This window comes from Dipodomys merriami, unplaced genomic scaffold, assembly GCF_024711535.1.
Source record: "Dipodomys merriami isolate MVZ:Mamm:240054 unplaced genomic scaffold, mDipMer1.0.p SCAF_22, whole genome shotgun sequence".
Taxonomy (NCBI): Eukaryota; Metazoa; Chordata; class Mammalia; order Rodentia; family Heteromyidae; genus Dipodomys; species Dipodomys merriami.
Genome location: NW_027203604.1, coordinates 235,001 through 260,529, shown reverse-complemented (window position 1 = coordinate 260,529; position 25,529 = coordinate 235,001). Strand labels below are relative to the sequence as shown.

The window sequence follows — 25,529 nt, the reverse complement described above, 5'->3', positions numbered from 1 at the left end:
CTTTCTAAACAACCCATTCTTTGTGCAAAGATTAGGAAGATAAATCCTTGCATTTTCACATAAACAAAATCAGCAGATTCCTATTTTCTCCATTTGATGCAAATTTGTATGTTATTTAAGTAAATGAGCTTGGAGGAAAGACTGCCATATACTAGCTATAGGCCTTGCAAACGCTACTGTCCCTCTCTGCTGGTTTCATTGACCAAGTTCACTAACAATGTCTCTACTTGGCAGATGAAGGGTTAAATGAGGCACTGCATGTAGAGCTTACCATATCCAATAAGCACTTGATAAATAATAGCTACTTTTGATAATACATCAGTGATGTTAGTAAAAGCTCAAATCACAAAGTATTTTGATGTTGAGTAAGTGATAGAAAAACAGGGAATATGTGTGTCACTGGAAATGCTGTTGATCCAACTAAATATGAACATATGCTAACTTTCATTTACACACACACACACACACACACACACACAATCTCTTGACTCTTATATACAGATTCATTTTTCTGCCATGCTCAGATTCCAAGTGTTCAATTTACAAAGAAGCAACAAAGCAGCTAAAACCTTCAATAGCACACAGACAGAAATAAATCCCTATCAGGCAGGACTTGAGGGCCTGTGCACATCCTAGCCTCACCAACAGTAAAGATTTCAAACCTTTGAGATCCGCTCAAAGTGTACCTCTTCATTTTCTTCAGTTTCTCCAGTGAGATTCACATCAGTAACTTGGAATTTTACAGGGTCACCTGAATATACCATCTTTCTAGGTAGGTATCTGTAACAGCTGTCACAGGGAAGTACAATGGATGAAATCAGCACTAGTGGAGAACCAACAGGACAACAGATAGAGAGCAATTAAAGCCCAAAACATCTGGGGAAAGAGCAGGAGAGCTCCTTGGGCATGCAGTATAGCAAGGAGGTGCATCAAGGGAGGACGAGGCATTGAAGCTTGAAAGGTAAGTCATTGAGCTCAATTATGGACAATCTTGAATGTCACTGTGTATCTTTCATTCAGTAGGCAATACTGAGAATCCTTACACAGGTCTGAGTAGAAGGATGAACAGATCAGGTGTCGGACAGATGTAAGAGTAGTATAGAAGATGTTTTAAAAAAAGATTTTTTAAAAATTTTAAAGAAAGTCAACTTTATATTGCACATTTATGTATTCTTCATATTAAATGTCACATCTGAAACTGTATTTGATTATCTTTTAAAAGCCACCTTAGAACTCACTCAGCACAATCCAGAGCTATAGCAGAAGAGCAGGTGTATTCTACATTAAGCCCAAGAAACATTTAATGAAATATACTCACTCCTGCAGACAACCAGACACTCATGAATGAAAATGGAAATTACCAAGAGGAAAAACAAATCACATACTAAAGCTACAATGTTTTGACATGCTCGCTTGAACACAAAACCTGTTTAAGTTGGAGTGACAGCCAAACTCACTGTGAATAAAATGCAACTTAATTTATAAAAGTCTTACTTCTTCACTAAGATTGGATTTACATTGGTTCTCAAAACTACTGAGCAATTATAAGCTTTATGCAAATGCCTCCTTAGTCAAATAAAAGGAAATTCATGATGTACTGAAAGCCTAGCTAAATATAACCCATATATATAGATATATATACATATATGTATATGTATATATATATATATATATAGTAGTCACTTCAGAATGGGATATAGTCATATATTCTAATAGTCACTTCAGAATGGGATATAGTTATAGGTTCTAAAGTGGTAAGTATCCTCCAGAACTCCTCCAAAGACAAAGACTAGGCTAATGGTCAACGAGGCCACACACCTGTGACCAAAGACGGTGTTTATTATGCATACCTTTCTCACCCCCTCCCCACAGTTTTCTCATTTATCCTGAAGCCAGTGTCTACACCCCAGAAGAAAGATGAAGATGTACTAAAGTGTTGTCTTCCCATGGCTGCCATATAATAAATCTTTTCTCCGTCCTTCACAATGTCTCTTTATTTTGCAAAACATGGGTAAGTGGATGGACCTAACTAGGGACTCCTGGAGTTTAGACCAAGGATCAAAAAACTCTGTTTCACTGGTGGTTCATGCCTATAATCCTAGTTACTCAGGAGGTTGAGATTTTAGGATTGAGATTTGAAGCCAACTTGAGAAGACAACTATGGGAGATTCTTACCACTAATTGACCTACAAAAAAAAAAGCTAAGCAACAGCAAAAGGCTCTGAGTTGTGTGTGTGTGTGTGTGTGTGTGTGTGTGTGTGTGTGTGTGTGTGCGCGCGCGCGCACGCACATATTTTAAATCAGTTCCAACAATCTCACTTTATTTGTTTGTTTGTTTATTGTCAATCATGGGGCTTGAACTTGGCCTGAACGCTGTCCCTCAGTTCTTCAGCTCAAGGCGAGTGCTCTACCACTTGAGCTACAGCGCCACTTCTGGTTTTCTGGTGGTTTATTGGAGATAAGAGTTTCATGGACTTTCCTGCCCAGACTGGCTTTGAACCGTGATCCTCAGATCTCAGCCTCCTGAGTAGCTAGGATTACAGACGTGAGCTACCGACACCTGGCTGGCATTCTATTTTTTAACAGTGAAAAACTGAAGCAATAAATGTCCTTCAAAAGAGAAAAAACAAGTCAATTATGGAAAGCCATACTGACCAACTGACCTGAGAAAACATCACATTATAGAAGAGCACACATTGTATGATTCTGTTTCACACATTGTATGATTCTGTTTCAAAACATGAACATAAATAAGAAAACAAAAACCCTATGTATCCCTTATGTGTATATCTGGATTTGTAAGGTAAAGTCTTTAAGTCATAAAATCAACAACTAACAATGGTTACTTCTGGAGGGTAAAATATACAAAAGAGAAAAAGACATTACATGTACTTTCTTCACTCTAGGATTGACATTTATGAATGTGATCAGTTGTATTTTTTTTTTGGGGGGGGGGGTCTGGTTGTGGGGCCTGAACTCTGGGGCCGGGGCGCTGTCCCTCAGCTCTTCAGCTCAAGGCTAGTGCTCTACCACCTGAGCCCAGAGCCACTTCTGGCTTTTTTCTTTTTGCTTATGTGGTGCTGAGGAATCAAACTCAGGGCCTCAGGCATACAAGGCAAGCGCTCTACCACTGAGCCACCTTCCCAGCCCCAGTTGTATATTAAAAAAAAAAAAAAAAGTCTTTTAATGACTCTTACCTTCACTCAGTTGTTCCAGTGATCCTCGGGAAAGAAGACTTGAGAAAGATTCTACAACAGTGCACTTTTTCCTATATCTGTATTGAACAGGGGAGATAGGAAATAGAGGGGCAAAATAGCAATACATCAGGTTGAGCTTGTTGTCATTTGATACTGAAAGCCCCTCAGACCTTCTTTATAGCTCAGACTCGAAGCTATCACAAAGAGAAATGGATCCAAGGTGTCAGTAGCTCATACCTCTCATTCAACTATGTGGGAGACTAAAATTGGGAGGACTGAGGTTCCAGGCCAGCCTAGGCAAATGTTTAAGACTATCTCAACAGGAAAAGCCAGGTATGGTGGCCAGTCTCCTAGCTACAGAAAATATAAGTAGGAGAATCAAAGTCTTGGCTGGTTTTAACAAAAAACAAGACTCCAACTCAAGAATATGAGCAAAAGGAGTTGGAGGCATAGCTCAAGTGGTAAAATGCCTGCCTAGCAATCACAAGCCCTGAGTCAAATTTCAAAACCACAAAAAAGAACAGGGAGGGAGTGAGGGAGGAAGAGAAAGCAGGCAGGAAGACAGGCAGGCCAGATGGAAAATGGGAAACACACTGAATTCCTCATAAAATACTTTATTAAATAAAACTGCATAAGGTCAAGAAACTTTGAAGCTGAAGTCTTTTATGTTGTTGTTGTGGTGGTGGTGGTGGTGGTGGTGGTGGTGGTGGTGGTGGTGGTAATGGCACTAGAATTTGAACTCAGGGCCTCATGTTTGCTAGATTAGCACTCTACTACTTTGAGCCATGTCCCCAGGCCAAAGCTGAAGTCCTTCTCATTAGCTCTAGCCACCCCCAACCACAGGGCTCTCAGTCCTGCAAATTGCATCCATCTTATCACACAAGCATAAAGGTCTGGAGTCATATATGAAGTAGTTAACTACTCAGTCATACTTCTGGCAGGTTTGTAAAGCGTCCTTCATGGCAGAAATGCCATTCTGGATGTCCTGCTGCTCGAACGTCATGACAGCCTGCAACACCACAATGGTACTGTAGCCCAAAGCATGGTACATACTCTCCTTGGCCCTGCAGAGAACATAGGGAATTAGTACAGTTCTATTCAAGGTAAAACATTCCAGGCTTTGATATTACCAAATCCTATTAGATGCATGTCCTAATTTTCATAGCAACAACTTTTATTACTTCGTCATAATCCTGAAACCACATGTAGTATGGAAGGTATTCTATTAAAAGCTCAGGTATCCGGGCTGGGAAGGTGGCTCAGTGGTAGAGCACTTGCCTTGCATGCATGAGGCCCTGGGTTCCATTCCTCAGCACCACATAAGCAGAAAAAGCCAGAAGTGGCTCTGTGGCTCAAGTGGTAGAGCACTAGCCTTGAGCTGAAGAGCTGATGGACAGCCCCCAGGCCCAGAGTTCAGGCTCCACGACCAGACCCAAAAAAAAAAAAAAAAAGCTTAGGTATCAAGATAACCTTCCACTATACAGTATTTTCACAAAAATAAATTAATTAATTAAATAAATGAAAAATAAAAAAATAAAGATTACCTTCCAATTTAAACTATGGAGGCAACAATGTTCTAGGCAGAAACATTATGTGGATAGCATGCTTTTCCCGATTTCAGCACAAGAGGGCAGCCTGCAGATTCATTTTTAAGGAAAGATTTCAGAGCAAATCAAATTTTCCCAATTGAATAAGAGACAGTGTGTACCGTCTTAAGATCCAAAATGAAGGCTAAAGGTTTCTGTAAATATATTTTTTGACAAAGAGATGTTAATATATTTTTTGAAAGACAAGCACTCATTTAAATTGACCCTTTTCAGGCTGGGAAAGTGGGTAGAGTGCTAGCATTGAGCTGAAGAGCTGAAGGACAGCGCCCAGGCCCAGAGTTCAGGCCCCACAACCAACCAACCAACCAACCAACCAACAAATAAATAAATAAATAAATAAATAAATAAATAAATAAATAAATCTTATTCCTCTTCAATCAAAAGCCAAGAGAAAGCAAAGCTTTTCTAATAAATTAGGTTGGCCATAAAGTGCCCTGATCAAAGCAGACTTCAAGACTTTGTAGCTGGTCTAATTTCAATATCTGAGATTCCTGATTAAAGTTATTGATGACCCAAGTTATCAGTGAGAAATGCTTTAAAATAATAAGAATGTTAATTATTCCCAGATTTCTAAGCTATGAAAGTGTTGTCATCTCCTCTAAACTTCTTACAATTATTATGCATAATCTTTAAAACACCAATGCATTGGTTTTTAAGTTTAAAAAAAAAAACAGCTTACAGCCTGCTGCTATGAAAAACACGATCCACAATTTTTTTTTTCTCCATGGAAATAATGTTGTACTGGACAGGGAGCACAAGGACAGCTCAAGAGAAACAACCACCACAAGCCATAACAACCATTCAAAGTTAATCATTAATTGTGGTGTGAAACCTCAGTTTTGAAATGACAGGTGATATTAAAAAGGATTGAGGGGAGGCATTTTCAACTGTGCTATATGCATAAAGATCAGAGAATATAAATCACCAACGAATATAATACTGAATAATTTGTTTCCACTTTGTATTAGAAGCAACAAAGTGTCAGCTATAGAAAATAAAAGGAGTTGGTTAGGTTTGGGGTTTTTTTTTGTTTTTTGGTTTTGTTTTTTTTTGAGTAAAGAATAAAGGAGACAGGTGGGAGGCTGAGACAGGAGACACTAAGAGAAAAAAACAGAGAGAAAGATGAGCAGGGAGAAAGATAAGGGAGATGCAGAACAGAAACCAACAGGGAGAAGTCTGAGGGACCAGACTGACTAGGAAAAGTTAGAAGGATTATCTACTACTACCAAATTATTATGTGAGATCTAAATTTCATCAAAGAACATGACTGTGTTTTAAGGCATGGTTAAAAAAGGGGGGAGGGGAGCTTAAAAACTGCCTTTGGTGTTTTTTGTTTGTTTGGGGTTTTGGCTGAGAAACACTGACTCCTTACTTGGGGCCATGTACTAACTAGGAAAAGGTTAAAGCTAAGTATCTCAGGTCCCTCCATGTGTACCGATATTCTTTGTCCTGAGCCATTCTTGGCGTAATTTTGCAGCCATCTTGGGATTCAGGAAGGCCCAGCTTTCCTGCCAGGTGTTAATGACTCCTCATGAGTCACTGGGGCTTGGGCCTGGGGTCAAAAACTCCAGATTCAGGAATTGGTTCAAGCATGGTGACTATGTCATCACTGACTGTGGTCAAAGCGAAGCTGACTGAGCAAGGGCTTTGTTGCCAAATTTCGAAAATTAAGAAGAGAAGGAGAATGATGAAAGAGGTGACTTTGATAAACATGCATTGTACTTTAAACTGATTTGTTGAGTAATAACTCCTTCGTAAGCTATTTAAAGATAATAAATAAATAAAATGGTAACTCCTTTGTAAACTACTTCAAGATAAAGATAATTTTTTTAAATAATATAGTACTAGGTCAAGGGAGGAAAAAAATCAAGAAGTACAGATTCAAGTTAGTAGAAAATCAGCCTCTCATGGAATTGTGGCCTACATTTTCCTCTGTAAAGAGGAAAATGGCCAAGATGGTAGATAAGGGCTAAAGGGCTATCTTCCCCAGGGTATAGCTATGTCACATGCTTACTTTCTGTCATATTTTTATAATAAACTTTTCTATCTTCATTTATATTCATATTTTGCTGAATTCTGCTCTTTCCAGACACAAGGAACAAAGTTGTTTAGGTACCCTAAACTTTCTGATAACGTATTTGGTAAGTTGGCTGGGAAAAAAAATTAAGTATGTCTTTTACTGACTTGAACTCATTGAATGTTACAGTATTATTATAACTAAAATTATCTAAGTTGTTTTGTTAAACAACTTTATTGTATAAATACAAAACCCCAATAATATTCCTATTATCTTATATTCCCTTTGAACATGAAGATTAGGATATTTTAGTTCTAGCCCCTCCTCTTCATTTCAAAGGAAATTTTTTTCAGTGGCGCTGTAGCTCAAGTGGTAGAGCGCTCGCCTTGAGTTGAAGAGCTGAGGGACAACGCCCAGGCCCAGAGTTCAAGCCCCACGACCGACAAAAAAAAAAAAAAAAAAAAAAAACTATATACAAAGGAAATTTTTTTCAATGATATTTAAGAAAGCACTCATAAAAGTATTTCACTCAAGAAAACAAAATTGAAGACTTATGAAACTGCATAGATGACAATATTTAAACAAATACAGAAATCAAAATAAAGTTAATTACCATGGACGAAGCAGTTCTAAAGCATCTGTAAACTTGTTACTTAGAAATAAGTTCAACGCCACTGCACATTCTTCTAGGCCACTCTTGAGATCCACCTTAGTTGATGAACTAAAGATCAGGAAACAAATAGACAGAATTTTTATAATTTTTACGATTATTGTGTTGTCGCAAAGAAAGTGTGCGTGTGTGCGTGCGTGCGTGCGTGCGTGTGTGTGTGTGTGTGTGTGTGTGTGTGTGTGTGTATAGACTCTGAAGATAAAAGGACAAGCTGGAATTCTAGAAAGACATACATAGTTATTACATGTATTTAGCATCACAGGAATGAAAAGTAATCACCCAAAATTCAGAGTTAGAAACTTGTATACTTTCTTCATAAGAAGGGGAAATGGAGCCAGGCACTGGTGGCTCGTACCTGTAATCCTAGCTACTCAGGAGGCTGAGATCTGAGGATGGAGGTTCAAATCCAGCCCAGGCAGGAAAAGTCCATGAAACTCTTATCTCCAATTAGCCACCAGAAAACCAGAAGTGCACCGTGGCTCAAGTGGTAAAGCACTCACCTTGAGCTGAAGAACTCAGGGATGGCACCCAGGCCCAGAGTTCAAGCCCCACTACCAACAACAACAAAAAAAAGTGGGGAGGGGGGGTAGAGACTGTAAGTATTTTTAGAGAGTAAATGATTTTTAGGAAAGACAAATGGGTCTGAAGAATAGACAATAACTTCAGACAAAGTCCTTCCAGTAAACTCTAGTCTTCTCTCTACCTAGTTATGAGGCAAGATAAATAGGAGATAGGAAAATTAAAATTAATATACTTTAGTGATCCACACTCAGACATTTGAACCTGAAAGTCAAAACTGAAAACACAACAATTAGCTCCCTTCAACTGTAAGAAGCAACTTAAAAAATGCTTTTCTTTGGGATGGGAAGGTGGCTCAGTGGTAGAGCACTTGCCTTGCATGCATGAGGCCCTGGGTTCGATTCCTCAGCACCACATGAGCAAAAAGAAAAAAGCCGGAAGTGGCGCTGTGGCTCAAGTGGTAGAGTGCTAGCCTTGAGCTGAAGAGCTGAGGGACAATGCCCAGGCCCAGAGTTCAGAACCACTACGAGAAACCTCCCCGCCCCGCCCCCCAAAAAAATGCTTTTCCAGGGCCCTATGAATTAACTACAATTCCTTACTTTGTTATCTATGTCCTTTGATCTAAGCTATTCTTCCGTACAGTCCCTTTTAGGTGTATTTCATTATTACTTATAAGTGGTTGTACAAAGGGGTTTCAATTGCCATACCACTCTGAGTGTGCCCCATCTCATCTGATTTCAGAAGCAAAAAATAGGGTCAGGCCTGATTAGTACTTGAATAGAAGGCTGCAATCACTGTGGGTTCCAGGAAAGAAAACATTTGCTGATAAGCATCTGTGTGAAAAGCGAACAGCCCTTCAAACAAACAAAGACATCTTATCTTCTTAAAGAAAACAGCAAGGTGCAACCTTGCCACCTTCTTCCTATTCTGTTCCAGTAAAGAGCAATGACTTCTCCAGAACTCCTCCAAGAACCAAGACTGATATTATGACAAACCAGGCTGTATCTTTGATTTGGGACTATTTTAATGTGCATACCTTCTCATTCCCCTACCCCAACTCTTCCTAAATGTAAGACAGCTTTCTAGTCACTCAGTCCTTTGTCTTTCCAATATAGCTGCTTTTTTTTTTTTTGGGGGGGGGGGGGGGAGTCCAGTCGTGGGGCCCGAACTCTGGGCCTGGGCGCTGTCCCTCAGCTCTTCAGCTCAAGGCTAGCGCTCTACCACTTGAGCCACAGCGCCACTTCCGGCTTTTTTTCTTTTTGCTTATGTGGTGCTGGGGAATCAAACCCAGGGCCTCATGCATGCAAGGGAAGCGCTCTACCACTGAGCCACCTTCCCAGCCCCTATAGCTGCTTTCGATTAAACCTTCTTTCTCAGTTTATCAATGCCCCTCTCTCTAATTAGCCTACAGAGATGAGAGCTGAGCCCAGTTAAACCGAGACATCCTCCAGAAGTAGAACTTTAGCTAGAAATTATGGTCGCGAAATCACTTTCTTTTGGATGTCAAGTTACAAGAATAGAGAGACACAAAGGGGCTTTTGACATCTGCCATAAGATGGTAAGAAGCTGCAAAGCTCCTTGAAAAAAAAGGTAGAGAAAGAAAACTCAAAAGCATGTCTGGCAAAGGTTAGTCCTAAATCTATGTTTTGAGTAGGCTTAGGATACATCTCCAATATTAATAATAAAAAATATCCATTTTGACCACCCAAAGCCATTGTCTCTAACTTGACATCCCATTTCTCTAGGTCAGAGCACATGGAATTACCAAAACGCAAACGCAGTCATTTTTAAGCTCTTCTCCCACCCCTTCACTCTAACAGGAAGTGCTTTTTCTCTCCCTACTTTTTTCTATTTGTCCCTACTTTATCCCATTACATTAAAATAAATCCTTGCTAAAACATTCACTTTGTGAGGCTCTCCTTTTTTGTGAGACACCTTGATTCCTATGCTTTCGTGTGGAAACTGGGAGGCAGAAAGAACCCTCGCCCCTTATCCGGTGACAGTTATTCTTTCAGACTGTTCATATGAGAGGCTCAGATATCTGCATTCTTTCTCAAAGACAGATCTTCAAAGATCCTCTTTGTGCTCTGGAGAGGCAGGAGAGAGACTGGGCAGGTCAGAAAGACCTTAGATTTGATGCAGTCTTTACTAGTTAGCATATTAAGGAGCTACATTTTGACATATTTTCTGAGTCCCAACATTAACTGTATGAATAACATACCTGATCTCAACTATCTCATCTGTAAAACAGGAACACCACAACCTATTCCATGTTGTCAGAAGAAGACTAACTGACAAATAATGGCCATCCTAGGCACTAAATGGATGACAGTTTCCTCTCCAGAAGGCCACGCCCACAGGTACGAAAACGTCATTCATAGAAGAAGGGGAGATTTTCTTTTCATTTGATTTTTCAGGGAGCAAAATACGTTTCAGTGGAAAACTACATTGTCTAGATACTAGAAAAGAACCTATTAATAATCTGATTCTAATTCAAATTTATTTCAAGTTTATTCCTCCTTCAACAAATGAAAAGTAAAGTTCTAATGTGCCTGGTGTATCTATAAGCTTAGTTCTCCCCCTTTTACCTATTCCTAATGCCCCATCAAATCATTACCTAGAATTTATTCAACGAATACTTACTTGTGAGACATACACATACACATACACATACACATACACAAACACATACACATACACATACCAGGCACCTTTCTAGGTATATATAATACATCAGTGAGCAAGGTACAGTGGATCCTGGCTATCAAGGAGAAGGGAGGACAGACTTACACAAGTAGATCAGTAGACTAAAATCATCTTAGATTAAGATAAGCAATCTGAGGTAGCACCTGGTTTAGGCAGAAGGGAAGGGAAGTACATGAAGGGTTAACATTAATAAGGGTGGTAGTAGGAAGGTGCTAAACAAGGGGAAGAGTGAGAATTACAAATTGCAAATGCAATGAGGAAGGCAGAAACTATATTAGCAGAGAGAATGAATTTTCTTCTAAAGACAAAAGAAAGTACACTGCCTCAGAAATCCCCACTCTCTTTCTAATCACTCCTTCCCTTTAATTACTAGATTTTTTTTTTCAGTCTTACCTCTTACCTGATCTCTGTCTTCACTCCCACAGTCCTAAGACTACAGCTCATCTTTTGTTTTCAGTATACAGATACCAATCCCCTTTGCCAAACAAACAACTGCTTCTCTACCTGAACTGGCCACATGTGGGAAGATATAATACACCTGACCTAGTGCTCATTATTTCCAACACAATAAACTCAGGGTGTGTGTGTGTCTGTCTGTGTCTGTGTCTGTGTGTCTGTGTCCTGCGGCTTGCACTCAGGGCCTGGGCACTGTTCCTGAGCTTTTTATGCTCAAGGCTAGCATTCTACCACTTGAGTTCAGCTCCACTTCCAATGTTTTGCTAATGGAGATGAGTCTTTACAGACTTTCCTAAAACCAGCCACAAGCTGGTTTTGAATCACAATCCTCAGATCTCAGCCTCCTCAGTAGCTACAATTATATTACAGTCGTAAGCCACTAGTGCCCAGCGAAGTCGACCTTTTTTTTAAACATTTTACTATGAGGTTCACTTCACATTCCTCCCCTTCTCCCAGAATACAAGTATCTTGAACCTTTCATCTTGGCCAGGACTTCACTTAGAAACACTTGTTGCTCCCCATTTCCAAAATCATCAAATTGAAAAAGGCTTATAACTTCAGTGCTGAATTTTGAAACATTCCTCACATAAATGTCTTCCTGTCTATTACTGTTTAGATTTCATGATTCTCAAGCCTTCCAGTTAGACCCAACTGGAAATCTTGCTAAAATAGTATGCTGGGTCCCAAAACTACTAGCCAGTCTCAAAACTAACCAGAGCAGGAGCTGGGCACTGGCAGCTCATGCCTGTAATCCTAGCTACACAGTAGGCTGAGACCTGAGAGGATAACCAGCCTGGGTAGGAAAGTTAATGAGACTCATCTCCAATTCACCTCCAGAAAATCAGAAGTGGTGCTGTGGCTTAAAATGATAGAACACTACCCTTGAGCAAAAAAGAAACTGTGCCGGGCCCTGAGTTCAAGCCCCAAACCCCTCACCAAAAAAACAAACAACAACAAAAAAAAAAAAAAAAAAAAACCACAGATCAGGAACCAGAGGCATGCATAGCATCTGCCAGCAAGTATAAGGCTGAGTTCAAACACCAGAACTACAAAGGAAAGAAAGAAGGAAAGGAAGGGAAGGAAGGAAGGGAGGGAGGGAGGGAGGGAGGGAGGGAGGGAGGGAGGGAGGAAGGGAGGGAGGGAGGGAGGGAGGGAGGGAGGAAGGAAGGAAGGAAGGAAGGAAGGAAGGAAGGAAGGAAGGAAGGAAGGAAGGAAGGAAGGAAGGAAGGAAGGCAGGAAGGCAGGCAGGCAGGCAGGCAGGCAGGCAGGCAGACAGGCAGGCAGGCAGGCAGGCAGGCAGGCAGGCAGGCAGGCAGGCAGGCAGGCAGGCAGGCAGAAAGGAACCAAAAATTGCCTTCCCACAGCTGCCACATGAAGTTTAAACTCTTCTGTGTAGGGCCCAGGAAATCTTGCTCTACCATATTTGTGCACAGTCAGGTGTGGCAAGTAAGGCTATTTAAAAACAACCAAGTGTTTTTTAAGAGAGGATGGAATAATGTAATGAAAAGATTCCTGAACTGGAAATTGTCATTCTCCATAGAGCTTCTTAACCTCCCTGTCATCCTGAAATACCTGAATTCTTTCCCATATCACAACATGTGCAAGAGGAACAAAGACAAGAGTTGCTATGAGCGTATTTTATGTACTTCCCTGTTCTGTGTGAATTAACTACCATATGAAGTCTTTCAGAAGCTGCAGATGCTCAGCCCACACAGATTCCAGATCTGGCTGAGCCCCACCCAAGTCCCTTTCTTAAAATGGATCTTTGAAAAGATCCTTGAACAAAAAGATCTTCAAAAAGATCTTTGAAAACTCCTTCCTACCTCTAAATTTAAATTAATATGTATTTTAAGGCAGAAAAGGTATTTTAATCTTTTTTTTTTTTTGGGGGGGGGGGTCCAGTCATGGGGCCTGAACTCAGAGCCTGGCACTGTCCCTCAGCTCTTCAGCTCAAGGCTAGCACTCTACCACTTGAGCCACAGCGCCACTTCCGGCTTTTTTTCTTTTTGCTTATGTGGTGCTGAGGAATCGAACCCAGGGCCTCATGCATGCAAGGCAAGCGCTCTACCACTGAGCCACCTTCCCAGCCAGTATTTTAGTCTTATAGGTTGAAAAAGCATACATTAAAACAAATATACATATCATAAAAATTTGGAACTATGCTAGATTTATCTCATATATTCCAACTCATTTAATTATTTAATAAAATATACATATCATAAAAATTTGGAACTATGCTAGATTTATCTCATATATTCCAACTCATTTAATTATTTAATAAGCTGGACTGCAAAAAGCCACATTTACAGTAGTAGACAAGGATCTGGGCTCTGGAATCAGATCATTTTATTTACTTGCTGACTTTACCCTTAACTATGTATGAATGTAGCAAGTCACTGTTTTTTCTCTAGTACTCAGTATCCTGAGACACTTAGATCTGCCCATCTCATAGACTGCTTAGAATATATTAATAAACATGATGTGCTTAGAATAGTAGTTACCACCATCAGTGTGTGTGTGTGTGTGTGTGTGTGTATGGTGTGTGTGTGTGAGAGGCGGGGAGCAAGGGAGGAAGGGAAGGAGGGAAGGAAGGAAGGAGAGAAGGAGGGAAGGAGGGAGGGAGGGAGGGAGGGAGGGAGAGAGAGAGCATGTGGATTCTAGAGCCTGGATGCTATCCCTTAGCACTCATTATCTGAACCACAGCTCCACTTCTGGCTTTTCCACAGTTAATTGGAGATCAAAGTCATAAACATAGGGGCTGGGAAGGTGGCTCAGTGGTAGAGTGCTTGCTTTGCATGCCTGAGGCCCTGGGTTTGATTCCTCAGCACCACATAAAAAGAAAAAAGCCAGAAATGACACTGTGGCTCAAGTGGTAGAGCGCTAGCCTTGAGCTGAAGAGCTGAGGAACAGTGCGCAGGCCCAGAGTTCAGGTCCCACGACTGAACCCAAAAAAAAAAAGAAAGTCTTATAAACTTTCTTGCCTAGGTTGACTTCAAACCATGATTTTCATATGTCAGACTAGAATAGACTAGATAACTAGGATTATAGGCATGAACCACCAGTGCCCAGCTACTGCCATTATTTTGTAAGTAACCAATTAGTCTTCAATAATTTAGAGCTGTCAAGTACCTAACAGTTAAAGGAATCTACATTCCTTTATAATCTCTTTGCTCATTTATCTCATTATTTGTGTGACTCCAGACAGGTTAACAATGGTCAGAATGGGAAGGGAAAAAAACATGGATATTTAAGAAAAGGTGACTACAAGTAAGCTCAGAAAATATGAAGCCATGTTCTCTGAAGAATTCTGCTTATAAAAACCTTACTAGCTATAAGTGCAAAACAAAGTACAAAATCTAGGTACAAGTACAAAAGTACCTAAGTACTAAAACTAGAGATTGTTAGTGTGTTGAAATTTTATTTTTCATGAAGATTTGGGTGTTAAGGAGGGGAGGGACTACTATAGGGTGGAAAGATTCCACGCACTGAAATCTTTGCTAAGTTCCTCTGGAGATAATTTCTACTTTCTTCATGATTCTAAAGATTTCCTTTTGCCTCCAAAGTGACAATCAAACATTTCCCATAAAATACTGATTCCACTGAAATTAGGATCAGAATCCAGAAACCATTTCAATTCTGTCTCTACTCTCTGAAACCTTACAATTTATACTGACTTTTATTGGGGGGAATGGGGGATAGAAAGAGAACTGGTAAAGAGGACATTCATAGATTAGCATCATTTTACAAAGGGGCTTTTTGAGCTAATGGTGTTAAAACTGAGGGAATTTAGCAGCTTAGATTTCCCAGTTGCTAATTGATCTCCATTATAAAGACTGCCATATCATATAAAAGACTTTAAATGTTAAATAAAGTTGTATGTATTTCTCTTTTTATCTGGCTTTTGTTATAGATGCTTCAGCCATGAACCCAGAGAAGGGCAAGAAAGCATCTCTCCTCTCCTGCAGTAATGATACCAAGAATTCATTACTCCTCCCATGCCCAGATTACGGGAGTAAGGAATTCACTAGATAACATTTCTCGACTCTCTTCTTTCCTACTCCTTCTTTAATACGTTAGTATGGTAATATTTTTATATTGCCCAATAAATGGCTCTATTAAAATTATTTTGAAATGGCTTCTTGGCAAACATTGGTAATTACCCTGGTTCATCCTACTAGTGTAGCTGCTAGACAACAATAAGTGACCAGGTCAGTTCCTTGGGCAAATGCCAAACGAGTTAACAGGAAGCAAAAAGCAAGAACATGGAAATACAGCAGGAAAGTAAGATGCATATCAAAAAATCTATTTCCACTTTCCTGAGGTCTTGAGTTTTTCTTTGCAAGAGGAAATAGTATTCATGTCTTACCTGCATGGACAATGTACCTAGGGCCCTTCTAATACAAAAGAGATAAAAAGAAGCTAGCCTAAATTCTATAATAAAGATCTGGGCAATCTGTCCTACAATCTTTTTCATATATGTAATAAAATACACATAACATAAAATTCACTATCTTAACCATCTTTAAGTGTAAAATTGAGTTCAGTAAAATTGAGGATATTCAGATTATTGTGCAGTCTCCAGTGCTTTCATCTGAAAAACTGATACTCTATAAAAGGTAAATAGCAAATTTCCTCTAGCCTGTATTCTTTACCAATCAATCCAAGATTCTCTCTCTTTTCAAGATTCTCCCTCTTTTCTCATTAGCCCCTTGTCAAAATTTGCCACAATCTTAACGTTTTAGCCATTTAGAAATTCCATCCCTACTAATTGCTGCTATTCAGCCTCCTCAGGGCCAGAACTCCATGCTAATGCTAGGATTCTCCAATATCAACCATCACTAAATAACTTACCAGTGCTCTGTACCCACACTGGGCTGGCACACCTGGGCAGTAAGTGAAAAACAAACAAGTCTCAAAGATTTTTCACACACACACACACACACACACACACACACACAAAATGACTTACAATGACTTAACAATACCTATTTAAAGACTCAACACCATGTCTCACACCTCTCATTAAGAGATGAGGCAAACCGGGCACCAGTGGCTCACCCTGTAATGTTAGCTACACAGAAGGCTGAGATCTGAGGATCACAGTTCAAAGCCAGCCTGGGCAGGAAAGTCCATGATACTCTTTTCTCCAATAAACCACCAGAAAACCAGAAGTGGTGCTGTGGCTCAAGTGGTAGAGCACTCAACCTGAGCTGAAGAGCTGAGAGACAGCACCCAGGCCCAAAGTTCAAGCTCCACGACCAACAAAAGAGAGAGAGAAAAAGAGAGAGAGAGAGATTAGGCAGAGGAAGAAGGACAAGAAAACTGTGCCAGTGTGGAAAATCTTCCCTCATTTTTCCCAAGAGTCTTAACAGACCAACGGCTAGTGTATCAACAGACTTAAGGAGCTGAACACACAATCTACAAATGTCTCAAATTTTGTCATTGGTGCCCTTTAAAGATGACAGCAATAAACTCAAAGAATGTCAAAGCTTTAAGACATCTTCGCTAGTCATGTACATTAGCATCTATGAGAAGACTCCTTATTTTGACAGGCTGAAGGCAGAATCAAAAAGAAATCCTGGCTGTCAAAACTCTTGTTAAGGCTAAACAAGCAAGAGGGATAATAATCAAGGAGGCAAATTGAGAACAATGTGAAAATGCCTGACTGTGGCACTTTAAGTATGTCACCTGGCATTAGGGTTTCTCATCTGTTAAACTGAAGTCCAAACTTCCCTGCCTGCCTCACATCATTGTTCTGAGAAGCAAATGAGTGTTTGTGGATGGAATGAGCTGTACTGTAACCAGTGAAACAGGGAAAGCCTTTGTTTGCAATACATCCTAACTACTTAAGAGCCACACACACACACACAACTTTACTCTACCTGACAATTGTGTCATTAGGCTGTGGAGCTTACACTTGTTCTCACTTGTATATTAAGAGACCTACTGCTTAAAAGGCAGAATGGAGATTTTTATTTTTGAAAATATATGCAATCAGCAAATATTAATATTATAATGAAAACATCTTCAAATCATTTCTCACATCTCATGTCTTCCTGAATGTGTATCATTAATCCCTTCCTTTCTTATCTCTTCCCAACTCAAAGACATTCATGAATCTCACTCATTTCTACTTAAAGCAACTGCAGTAACAAAGGTAATTTTCCTTAATCTGGCTTTGTGTCCTAACACACAACTTCTCTGCTATAGTTTGGATTTGGAATGTTCTTCAAAGTCCTTTAGGTTAAAGAGTGGTTCTCTAGGAAGATGTTACTCAGAAATGATTAAATCTTTAAACATGGGGCATAGCAGGTCTTTGAATGACTGAGAGATGCTCTTCAAGAGGACTGTGGACCCCAGCTCCCTCTTTTGGTCTCTTCTGCTCTATGGCCAGAAATGAGTGGTATTATCAGCCGTAGTGAAAAAGCTAAGGAGTGAAAAAGCTAAGGAACAGTGTCCAGGCCCTGAGTTTAAGCTCCTGTACCAGTGAAAGAAAAAACAAAGGAAGTTATGCCCCAAAAGTTGACTTTATTCTTGTTGTTATATAACACTGTGTTATATAACTCATGTTCTTGCCTAATTTAGAAACAGAACACTGTAATTTCCTGTAATTGCCTAGGCCCCACACCTCACTGGTTTGTCAAACACAACACACTCCAAAACTATCAATATTACATTACCCAAAAAGTTGAAATATTTATCTGTGGTTCCTGAGAATGCCTGGATGCCCTACTGACCTGCTCATATCAGATTCTCCAAGTTGTCTGGGCCCCCGTTTTGTATCACGTGATGCAAAATGAAAGTTGCTTGTTGCCATGTCCGAGGGAGAAGATCTGTTAATTAAAAGGTAAAGTTTTTATTTATTCATCTTTGTAAGAAATGTCTATACAAATACAAGTTTCCCATACAAGCCATTTTCAATTACATCTCACCTCCATGGCTCAGTGTTAGAGCGCTTGCCTTGCATGCCTGAGGCCCTGGGTTCGATTCCTCAGCACCACATAAGCAAAAAAGAAAAAAGCCAGAAGTGGCGCTGTGGCTCAAGTGGTACAGTGCTAGCCTTGAGCTGAAGGGCTGAGGGACAGCACCCAGGCCCAGAGTTCAGGCCCCACGACTGGACCCAAAAAAAAAAAAAAAACAACAACAAATCAACTGTTGTGCATTGGACATCTGGGGACATCTGAAATATAGCCCTAGTGAAATCAACTTGCCTTTTTTTATTCTAATACACAAAAATAAATTTACTAAAATCACCCCACACCCTTCATTCTAGATAACACTGTACCTTATATACATATAAACTTTTTATATTTTTCCCTAAGTAACCTATACATGTTTTATTAAAGTTTTATTGAAAATGTTTGTTACGGGGGCTGGGAAGGTGGCTCAGTGGTAGAGCACTTGCCTTGCATGCCTGAGGCCCTGGGTTCGATTCCTCAGCACCACATAAGCAAAAAGAAAAAAGCCAGAAGTGGCGCTGTGGCTCAAGTGGTAGAGCGCTAGCCTTGAGCTGAAGAGCTGAGGGACAGAGCCAAGGCCCAGAGTTCAGGCCCCACGACCGGACCCCTCTCCCCCCCAAAAAAGAAAATGTTTATTTTTTTATATTTTATTAAAATAAAACTCTATATACCATATTTACACTGAATCTTTCAAAAATATACTGTTGTTTAATAACAGTATTAGTATTTGCACAGTATTCTACTGAATGTAAATACCATGATTTGTTGCCTGTCCTTATATAAGCCACTTTCCTTATCTGCTTGATTGTTTCTGTGGAGAAGGACCCCTTTAAAGTGATATGGTGTACAGAGAAAATCAAACGTCCAGGTGGAATAAGAAAGTGAGTCAAAGCCAGGCGCTGGTGGCTCACGCCTGTAATCTTAGCTACTCAGGAGGCTGATATCTGAGGATCGCGGTTCAAAGCCAGCCCGGGCAGGAGAGACCGTGAGACTCCTATATCCAATAAACCACCAGAAAACCGGAAGTGGCGCTGTAGCTCAAGTGGTAGAGCACTTGCCTTGAGCTGAAGAGCTGAGGGACAGCGCCCAGGCCCAGAGTTCAAGCCCCACCACCGACCAAAAAAAAAGAAAAAAAGAAAGTGAGTCAAAACCAAGAAATGGGCCAGATGGAAGTGAGATGAAAAATAAGCCATTCCCATTAAAGTAAGCTGTGAAAAAGAGATAATCAATAGGTTCTATAAAACAGGAAATAGCTAGTCAAAAGTATTCTAACCAAAGACACAAACCCTACTCCCACATGGTCTGTGATCTGATATGCCCCTTCGGCTGGCTAGCTTTCAACTGTGTCTCTCTGATATGTGCATCCTAATAAACTTTTGTTTCTACTATTCTCCTATCTGCGTAAATTATTTTAAAAGATATGCATAAATTATTTTAAAAGCTGTGACCTCAGCTCCAACTATCCAAGACAGTTTCATTAGGACAGAGCATGTACTTGGTATTTTTTGTCTTTAATCAATTCCTTAATTTCCCATCCTTTTTTTTTTGGTTGGTTGGTTGTGGGGCTTGAATTCTGGGCCTGGGCACTATCCCTGAGCTCGTTAGCTCAAGGTGAGCGCTCCACAGCACCACTTCTGGTTTTCTAGTAGTCTATTGGAGATCAGAGTCTCATAAGACTTTTCTGCCCAGGCTGGCTTTGAACTGTGATCCTCAGATCTCAGCCTCCTGAGTAGCTAGGATTACAGGTTTGAGCCACCACAGAAAGCTAAATGTACATTGAGAGGTTAAAAACTAATCTAGTAAGCAGAATTTTAGGCCACTACATTTGAGCCAGGAATGCCCCACAGACAAACCACAGGAGCAGATCCATCAGAAAAGGAAACATTGTGGGCTGGGAAGTTGGCTCAGTGGCAGAGCGCTTGCCTTGCATGCCTGAGGCCCTGGGTTCGATTCCTCAGCACCACATAAGCAAAAAGAAAAAAGCCGGAAGTGGCGCTGTGGCTCAAGTGGTAGAGTGCTAGCCTTGAGCTGAAGAGCTTAGGGACAGCACCCAGGCCCAGAGTTCAGGCCCCACGACGGGACCCAAAAAAAACCCAAAAAACAGAAAAGGAAACATTCTGAAAGAGTTAGGAGAAGAGTTATTGAGAAGGAAGGGGGAGAATAATGAAAGAGGTGACATCAATCAAAATGCATTTTATCCATAAACTGATTTGTTGAATGGTTAACTCTTTTGTACAACTTCTAAGGTAATAAAAAAGACACAAGATGTAAAAAACCTATTATGACATTAAAAATAATAACAAGGAAAGGGAAGGGAGGGGAGGGAGGAGAGAAAGGGGAAGGGGAAGGGACTAAAATGTTCCAAGTCACACCTTTCAGGCTTCCTAATGCTCTGTAATATTTTACATTTAGCATTTATCTTATCTTGTATATATCAAGTTCTCCGAATTTGATATTTCCACAGAGGAAAGCCAAGCTTCTTTGGGTGACTGTGTGGTATGGTGAGAGGGAGGGAAACTTCCAAGGTAAACCCAGCTGGAAGGCTAATTTTCTAACATAAAATAAAAAATCTCTCTCCTGAGAGAACAGACAAGTCACTCCAACAAAGTAGGGACTGGGCTCTGTTCCTATACAGAGATTGAAAAGACAGTCTCCCTTTTCCCCTCATCACTAGTATACAGGGGCTAAAAACAAAGGGGTTTTGAAAAGCACTGTTAACAAGCATGCCCTTTCTCCTTTGCCTTTAGCTTTAAATATAAAACACTTACATTTATTTAATTAAAACTACCACTCAGCATTTCTGAATTAAGGAACATCTTAGAAAAATTTTCCCTCTTCGAAGATTATATGATAGTCCTGCCTGTGTTGTTTCTTTTAAACATGTAATTTAAAACATCTAATTTTAATTATAAAATTAGAATATATGGCAAAAGATAATGCTGTGTATTTTTCCCTTAAACACTTGCCGTTTTCCAAAAAAAAATTCTCTTTTTTTATAAAGGTGACATACAGAGGGGTTGCAGTAATATAAATCAGGTAATGAGTACATTTTTTTTTTTGGACAGTGTCACCCCTCCCTCATTTTCTCCCAGTTTTTCCCTCCTAACTCCCTTCCCCCCCCCCCACTGTACAATTCATTTCCAACATAGGGTCTAGTGAGCACCACTGCTGAATTGGTTCACCCTTTGTCCCACCATTTCTGTGCTCCCCCTTTCCCTCCCCAAATCAGATAAACTTACATACAAGACAAAGGGGGCAGAAACAAAACAGCAACAAAAGAGAATAACCCTTATATACAAGACAAAGGGGGCAGAAATCAAAAATAGCAACAAAAGAGAATAAACCAAAAGGGGAAGGGGACAGAAAAACCACAAACAGTGCAATTAAAACAAAAAACAAAACATGGTGACTGGCCTCAAGTGATAGATTGTCAGTCTTGAGCCTAAAGAGCTCAGGGACAGCACCCAGGCTTTGAGTTCAAGCTCAATGACAATACATGCACTTACACACACACACACAAACTTCTTCCTAGAGAGTCTACCAATCAGAAATTGCCAGCTATGTCCACAGTTTTCACTTTAGCCAATCAAATATTCTCTCTAACTTATGTAAACATCCTATAGAAATTTTCTTTGATCCCTTTTCTCAATGGAATGCTTGCAGTATGGCACAGCCTGACTCATAAGTCATAAATGCTCAAACTCATTAAAATGTGAATGTGCCTAAGTTTAACTTTTAGCAATTCCTACAATTACTCTCTCCTTCACCTGGCACAACAGAATTTTTACAGAATGGAACAATTTTTTTTAAGCTGGGAGCTAAAAAAATAGTAATCTTAGCTGCTTGGGATAATTAGAAAGGGAAGGTCACAGTTAAAGGCCACCTTGGCAAAAAGTTCACAAGACCCCCTTTTCAACTTGTTACTGGACACGTGGCAAATGCCTGCCATCCTAACCAGGAAGCTAAGATTGGGAAGACTGAAGTTCTAGGTCAGCGCAAACAGGAAAGTCTCCGAGACTCTATCTCAAGGGAAGAAACTAGGCATGGCAGCACGTACCTGGTTTCCCAACTATAACTAGAAAAAATAGGGGGGAATATCATCTTCCTACATGGCAGAGGGCAAAGCATTCTTTTTGGTTAGTTGGTTTTTATTGTTTTGATTTTTTATTAATAAGTTTTTTTTATTGTGAAAATACCATACAGACGGGTTACAATTACATGGGCAAGGTAATGAGTACATTTCTTATCAAGTTGTTGCCTCCTCCTTTGTTTCCCCTTTCCATACATGCCTTCCCATCGCTCCCCCCGCCCGTTGATTTTTTATTTTTTTGAGACAGGGTCTCCCTCATACAGCCCAAAGCTGGCTTGGAACCTAAGCCAGCGTGGAATTTAGAATCTTCCTGTCTCTGACTCATGGGTGGTTTGGGTTATAGGTATATACATCACATCCAGCTAGTGTTTCATTCTTAATACCATCAAAGACAGTTTTCTCCTGCAGCTGCCTGGTCTCTTGCTGTCAGTTTTTTTCCATTCTCTCTGTCTTGGCAAAGTAATCAGGATGAACTGAACTGTCTTCTTAGGATGCCTGTAATCTAAGCACCATTTACATCTTTCAAGGTGGTACTCCTCCCCCACTCTCCCCACCCTCCCACCCCACCTCCCCAACAGTCAGGCAGGATACATGGCTGTGAACCTCTGACTGTACCATTACCTTTCTTTTGCTCCCTTCAGCCATTGGGTAGCTTTTATCATATGCTTTTTCTTCCTACATTCTTCAGGCAAGGCTCTCAACAAACAACCAAGAACTGTTCATTGTCCCTGCAGATGAACCCTGACTTGAGGTAACACAGCACCTGCTCGTAAATCCACACCTTCTGCTGGAAGGTCAGGTTGGCTGAAGCACAAAGATTACCACAATGGCCTGTGCACTCTTCAGCAGCTGCTCACAACATTTTTATATATAAGCTTAGCTCATTTATTTAATCCTCTGTCTAGTTATTTCAAAAGCCTATTTTCTTATTTTTACAAGAAATATTTCAGATGCATAGAGAAATTATATTATACAGTTTGTCTGTGTACAGTGTGAGCTAAATTCAATCTGCTCCCATAGAAAGGCAATTAATAACTCATCCTTCCAGCTATCTGCAAAGCTTTGATGTAAAACAAAAAGAAGACAGGGGTCTTTTCAGGGTTCCCTTAGAACACTGACTCATAGGTTTACCCAAGGGATATTTCATTACCTAAGAAATTTCGCTTTGACTTGCTGTTTACTTTTAAGATCTATATTAGATGCTAACTTACAGATACTTTTGGTCTACATTGTATTGCCTCACAAAAGATAGACCAGTTTTGCAAATAACAAATTGTATTTCAACATTTTTTTCTTTAGTTTCCTAAATATCCTTAAGAATACTTTTACCAGTTACACACTGGTGGCTTATACCTTAAATCTTAGCTACTCAGGAGGCTAAGACCTGAGGATCCTGTTTCAAAGCCTGGACAAAAAAGTCCATGAGACTGTTATCTCCAATTAACCTCAAAAAGCAAGAGATGTGGCTGAAGTGGTACCATGCTAGTCTTGAGGAAAAAAAGCTCAGGAACAGTGCCTAGGCCCTGAGTTCAAGAAGCACTACGCATGGGTGCGTATGCATCACAGACAGATACATACACACACACACACACACACACACACACACACACACACACACACACACACACACACACACACACACACACACACACACACACACACACACACACACACAATACTTTTACTATCTTGATGATTTCCCTTTTGATAAATCTTGGGCATGTGTTGAGGTCAATTACTTTTCTTCTTTGATATTCTGCATTATACTTCAGCCTCTGACTGATAGCAAGTCTGTGTGCTCAGGTCTGTCCCTGGGCATTCTCTTGTTCCACATATGCACTTGCCTAACTGTTCATCGGTCACAAAGTGTTAATTACCATGGCTACATGGTAGTCATCTATTTGACAATGGAAGCAAGCTTTTTGTTTCTATATTAGATAATCTCTTTGACAGTTGAGAATCCTTTCATATCTTCATTCTTACTTAGGAGTTTAGCACACCAGTTCTGAGGCTTGTCCCTTACCTTTTTTGCTCAAGATTAGTGCTCTGCCACTTGAGCCACACTTCCACTTCTGTCTTTTTGCTGGTTAACTGGAGATAAGAGTTTCTGAAGGGCTGGGAAGGTGGCTCAGTGGTAGAGCGCTTGCCTTGCATGTATGAGGCCCTGGGTTCGATTCCTCAGCACCACATAAGCAAAAAGAAAAAAGCCGGAAGTGGCACTGTGGCTCAAGTGGTAGAGCGCTAGCCTTAAGCTGAAGAGCTGAGGGACAACGCCCAGACCCAGAGTTCAGGCCCCATGACCGGAACCAAAAAAAAGAGTTTCTGAAGACTTACCTACTTAGATTGGCTTTGAACCACAATCCTCAGATCTCAGTCTCTTGAGTAGCTAGGATTACAGGCCTGAGCCACCAGCAATCAACTACTTATGAATTTTAGTATCAATAACTGTAAAGTTACAACAGAAGTTCTTTTCAGATTTTGACTGGAAATTCATTGTTATTAGAGGAATCTGCAGAGAATTTCTGTCTATGACACTGCACTTTTACATCCACATATATTGCTATGGTTTAAGTTCCCCCAAAAATCCACTGTGACTTAAGGCTTGGTTCCCATTGTGGCACTATTAGGAAATGGTGGAACATTGGGAAATGGAGCCTCGTGGCTGATCCTTGGATCACTAGAGGAGTGAGGTAGTTCAGTTGCAATCCACTGGCTTTTCATGTGAGCAATGTTATAAAAGGGGCAATCTTGGCCTTCCTGTGTGTCTCTCTCTGTGTTCCTGTTCAAGATGTGACTGCTTGCTCCTTCACGGGCGCTCAGCCTGATATGCCACCCATTGATCACACTCACCAGAAGCCAAATCAATCTAAGACTTTGAACTTGAAACACTGGGGGCTAAATAACATTTTTCTCTTTGTAAGTTAATTACCTAAGTGTTTTGTTGAAGTAATACAATGCTTACTAATACATACATTTATTCACATTTATTCACATCTCTTATTTCCTTCAATAAAAGTTAATATGCATGTGTCCTTGGCTAAAGAGTCACATTAAATATTTATGTTGCTCCAATGTTAGAATCTGTACCACCAAAGTAAGCACAATTATTAAGATTTAACTGAATAGTTGAATACTGTTGGCTCAGGCCTATACTCGTAGCTACTCAGAAGACTGAGATCTGAGGATAGTGGTTCAAAGCCAACCCAGACAGTCTCACTGGAGACTCTGATTTCTAATTAACAACCAAAAAGCAAAAGGTGAAGATGTAGCTCAAATGGTAGAGCACCAGCCTTGAGCAAAAAAGCTAA

At 40.2% G+C, this 25,529-nt stretch overlaps 1 protein-coding gene across 2 annotated transcripts in view; it reads right to left on the bottom strand.

Annotated features, from left to right (window-relative positions):
• The window catches only part of Ttc39b (tetratricopeptide repeat domain 39B), a 132,184-nt gene that overhangs the window by 49,511 nt on the left and 57,144 nt on the right, over positions 1–25,529 (bottom strand). For both annotated transcript variants that reach the window (XM_070033145.1, XM_070033146.1), the window contains 4 exons: positions 17,910–18,005; positions 7,435–7,542; positions 4,130–4,261; positions 3,198–3,274 (listed from right to left, as the gene is read on the bottom strand). In XM_070033145.1, the coding sequence (XP_069889246.1) occupies positions 3,198–3,274; positions 4,130–4,261; positions 7,435–7,542; positions 17,910–18,005 (413 nt within the window). The remainder of the gene's footprint in view (positions 1–3,197; positions 3,275–4,129; positions 4,262–7,434; positions 7,543–17,909; positions 18,006–25,529) is intronic.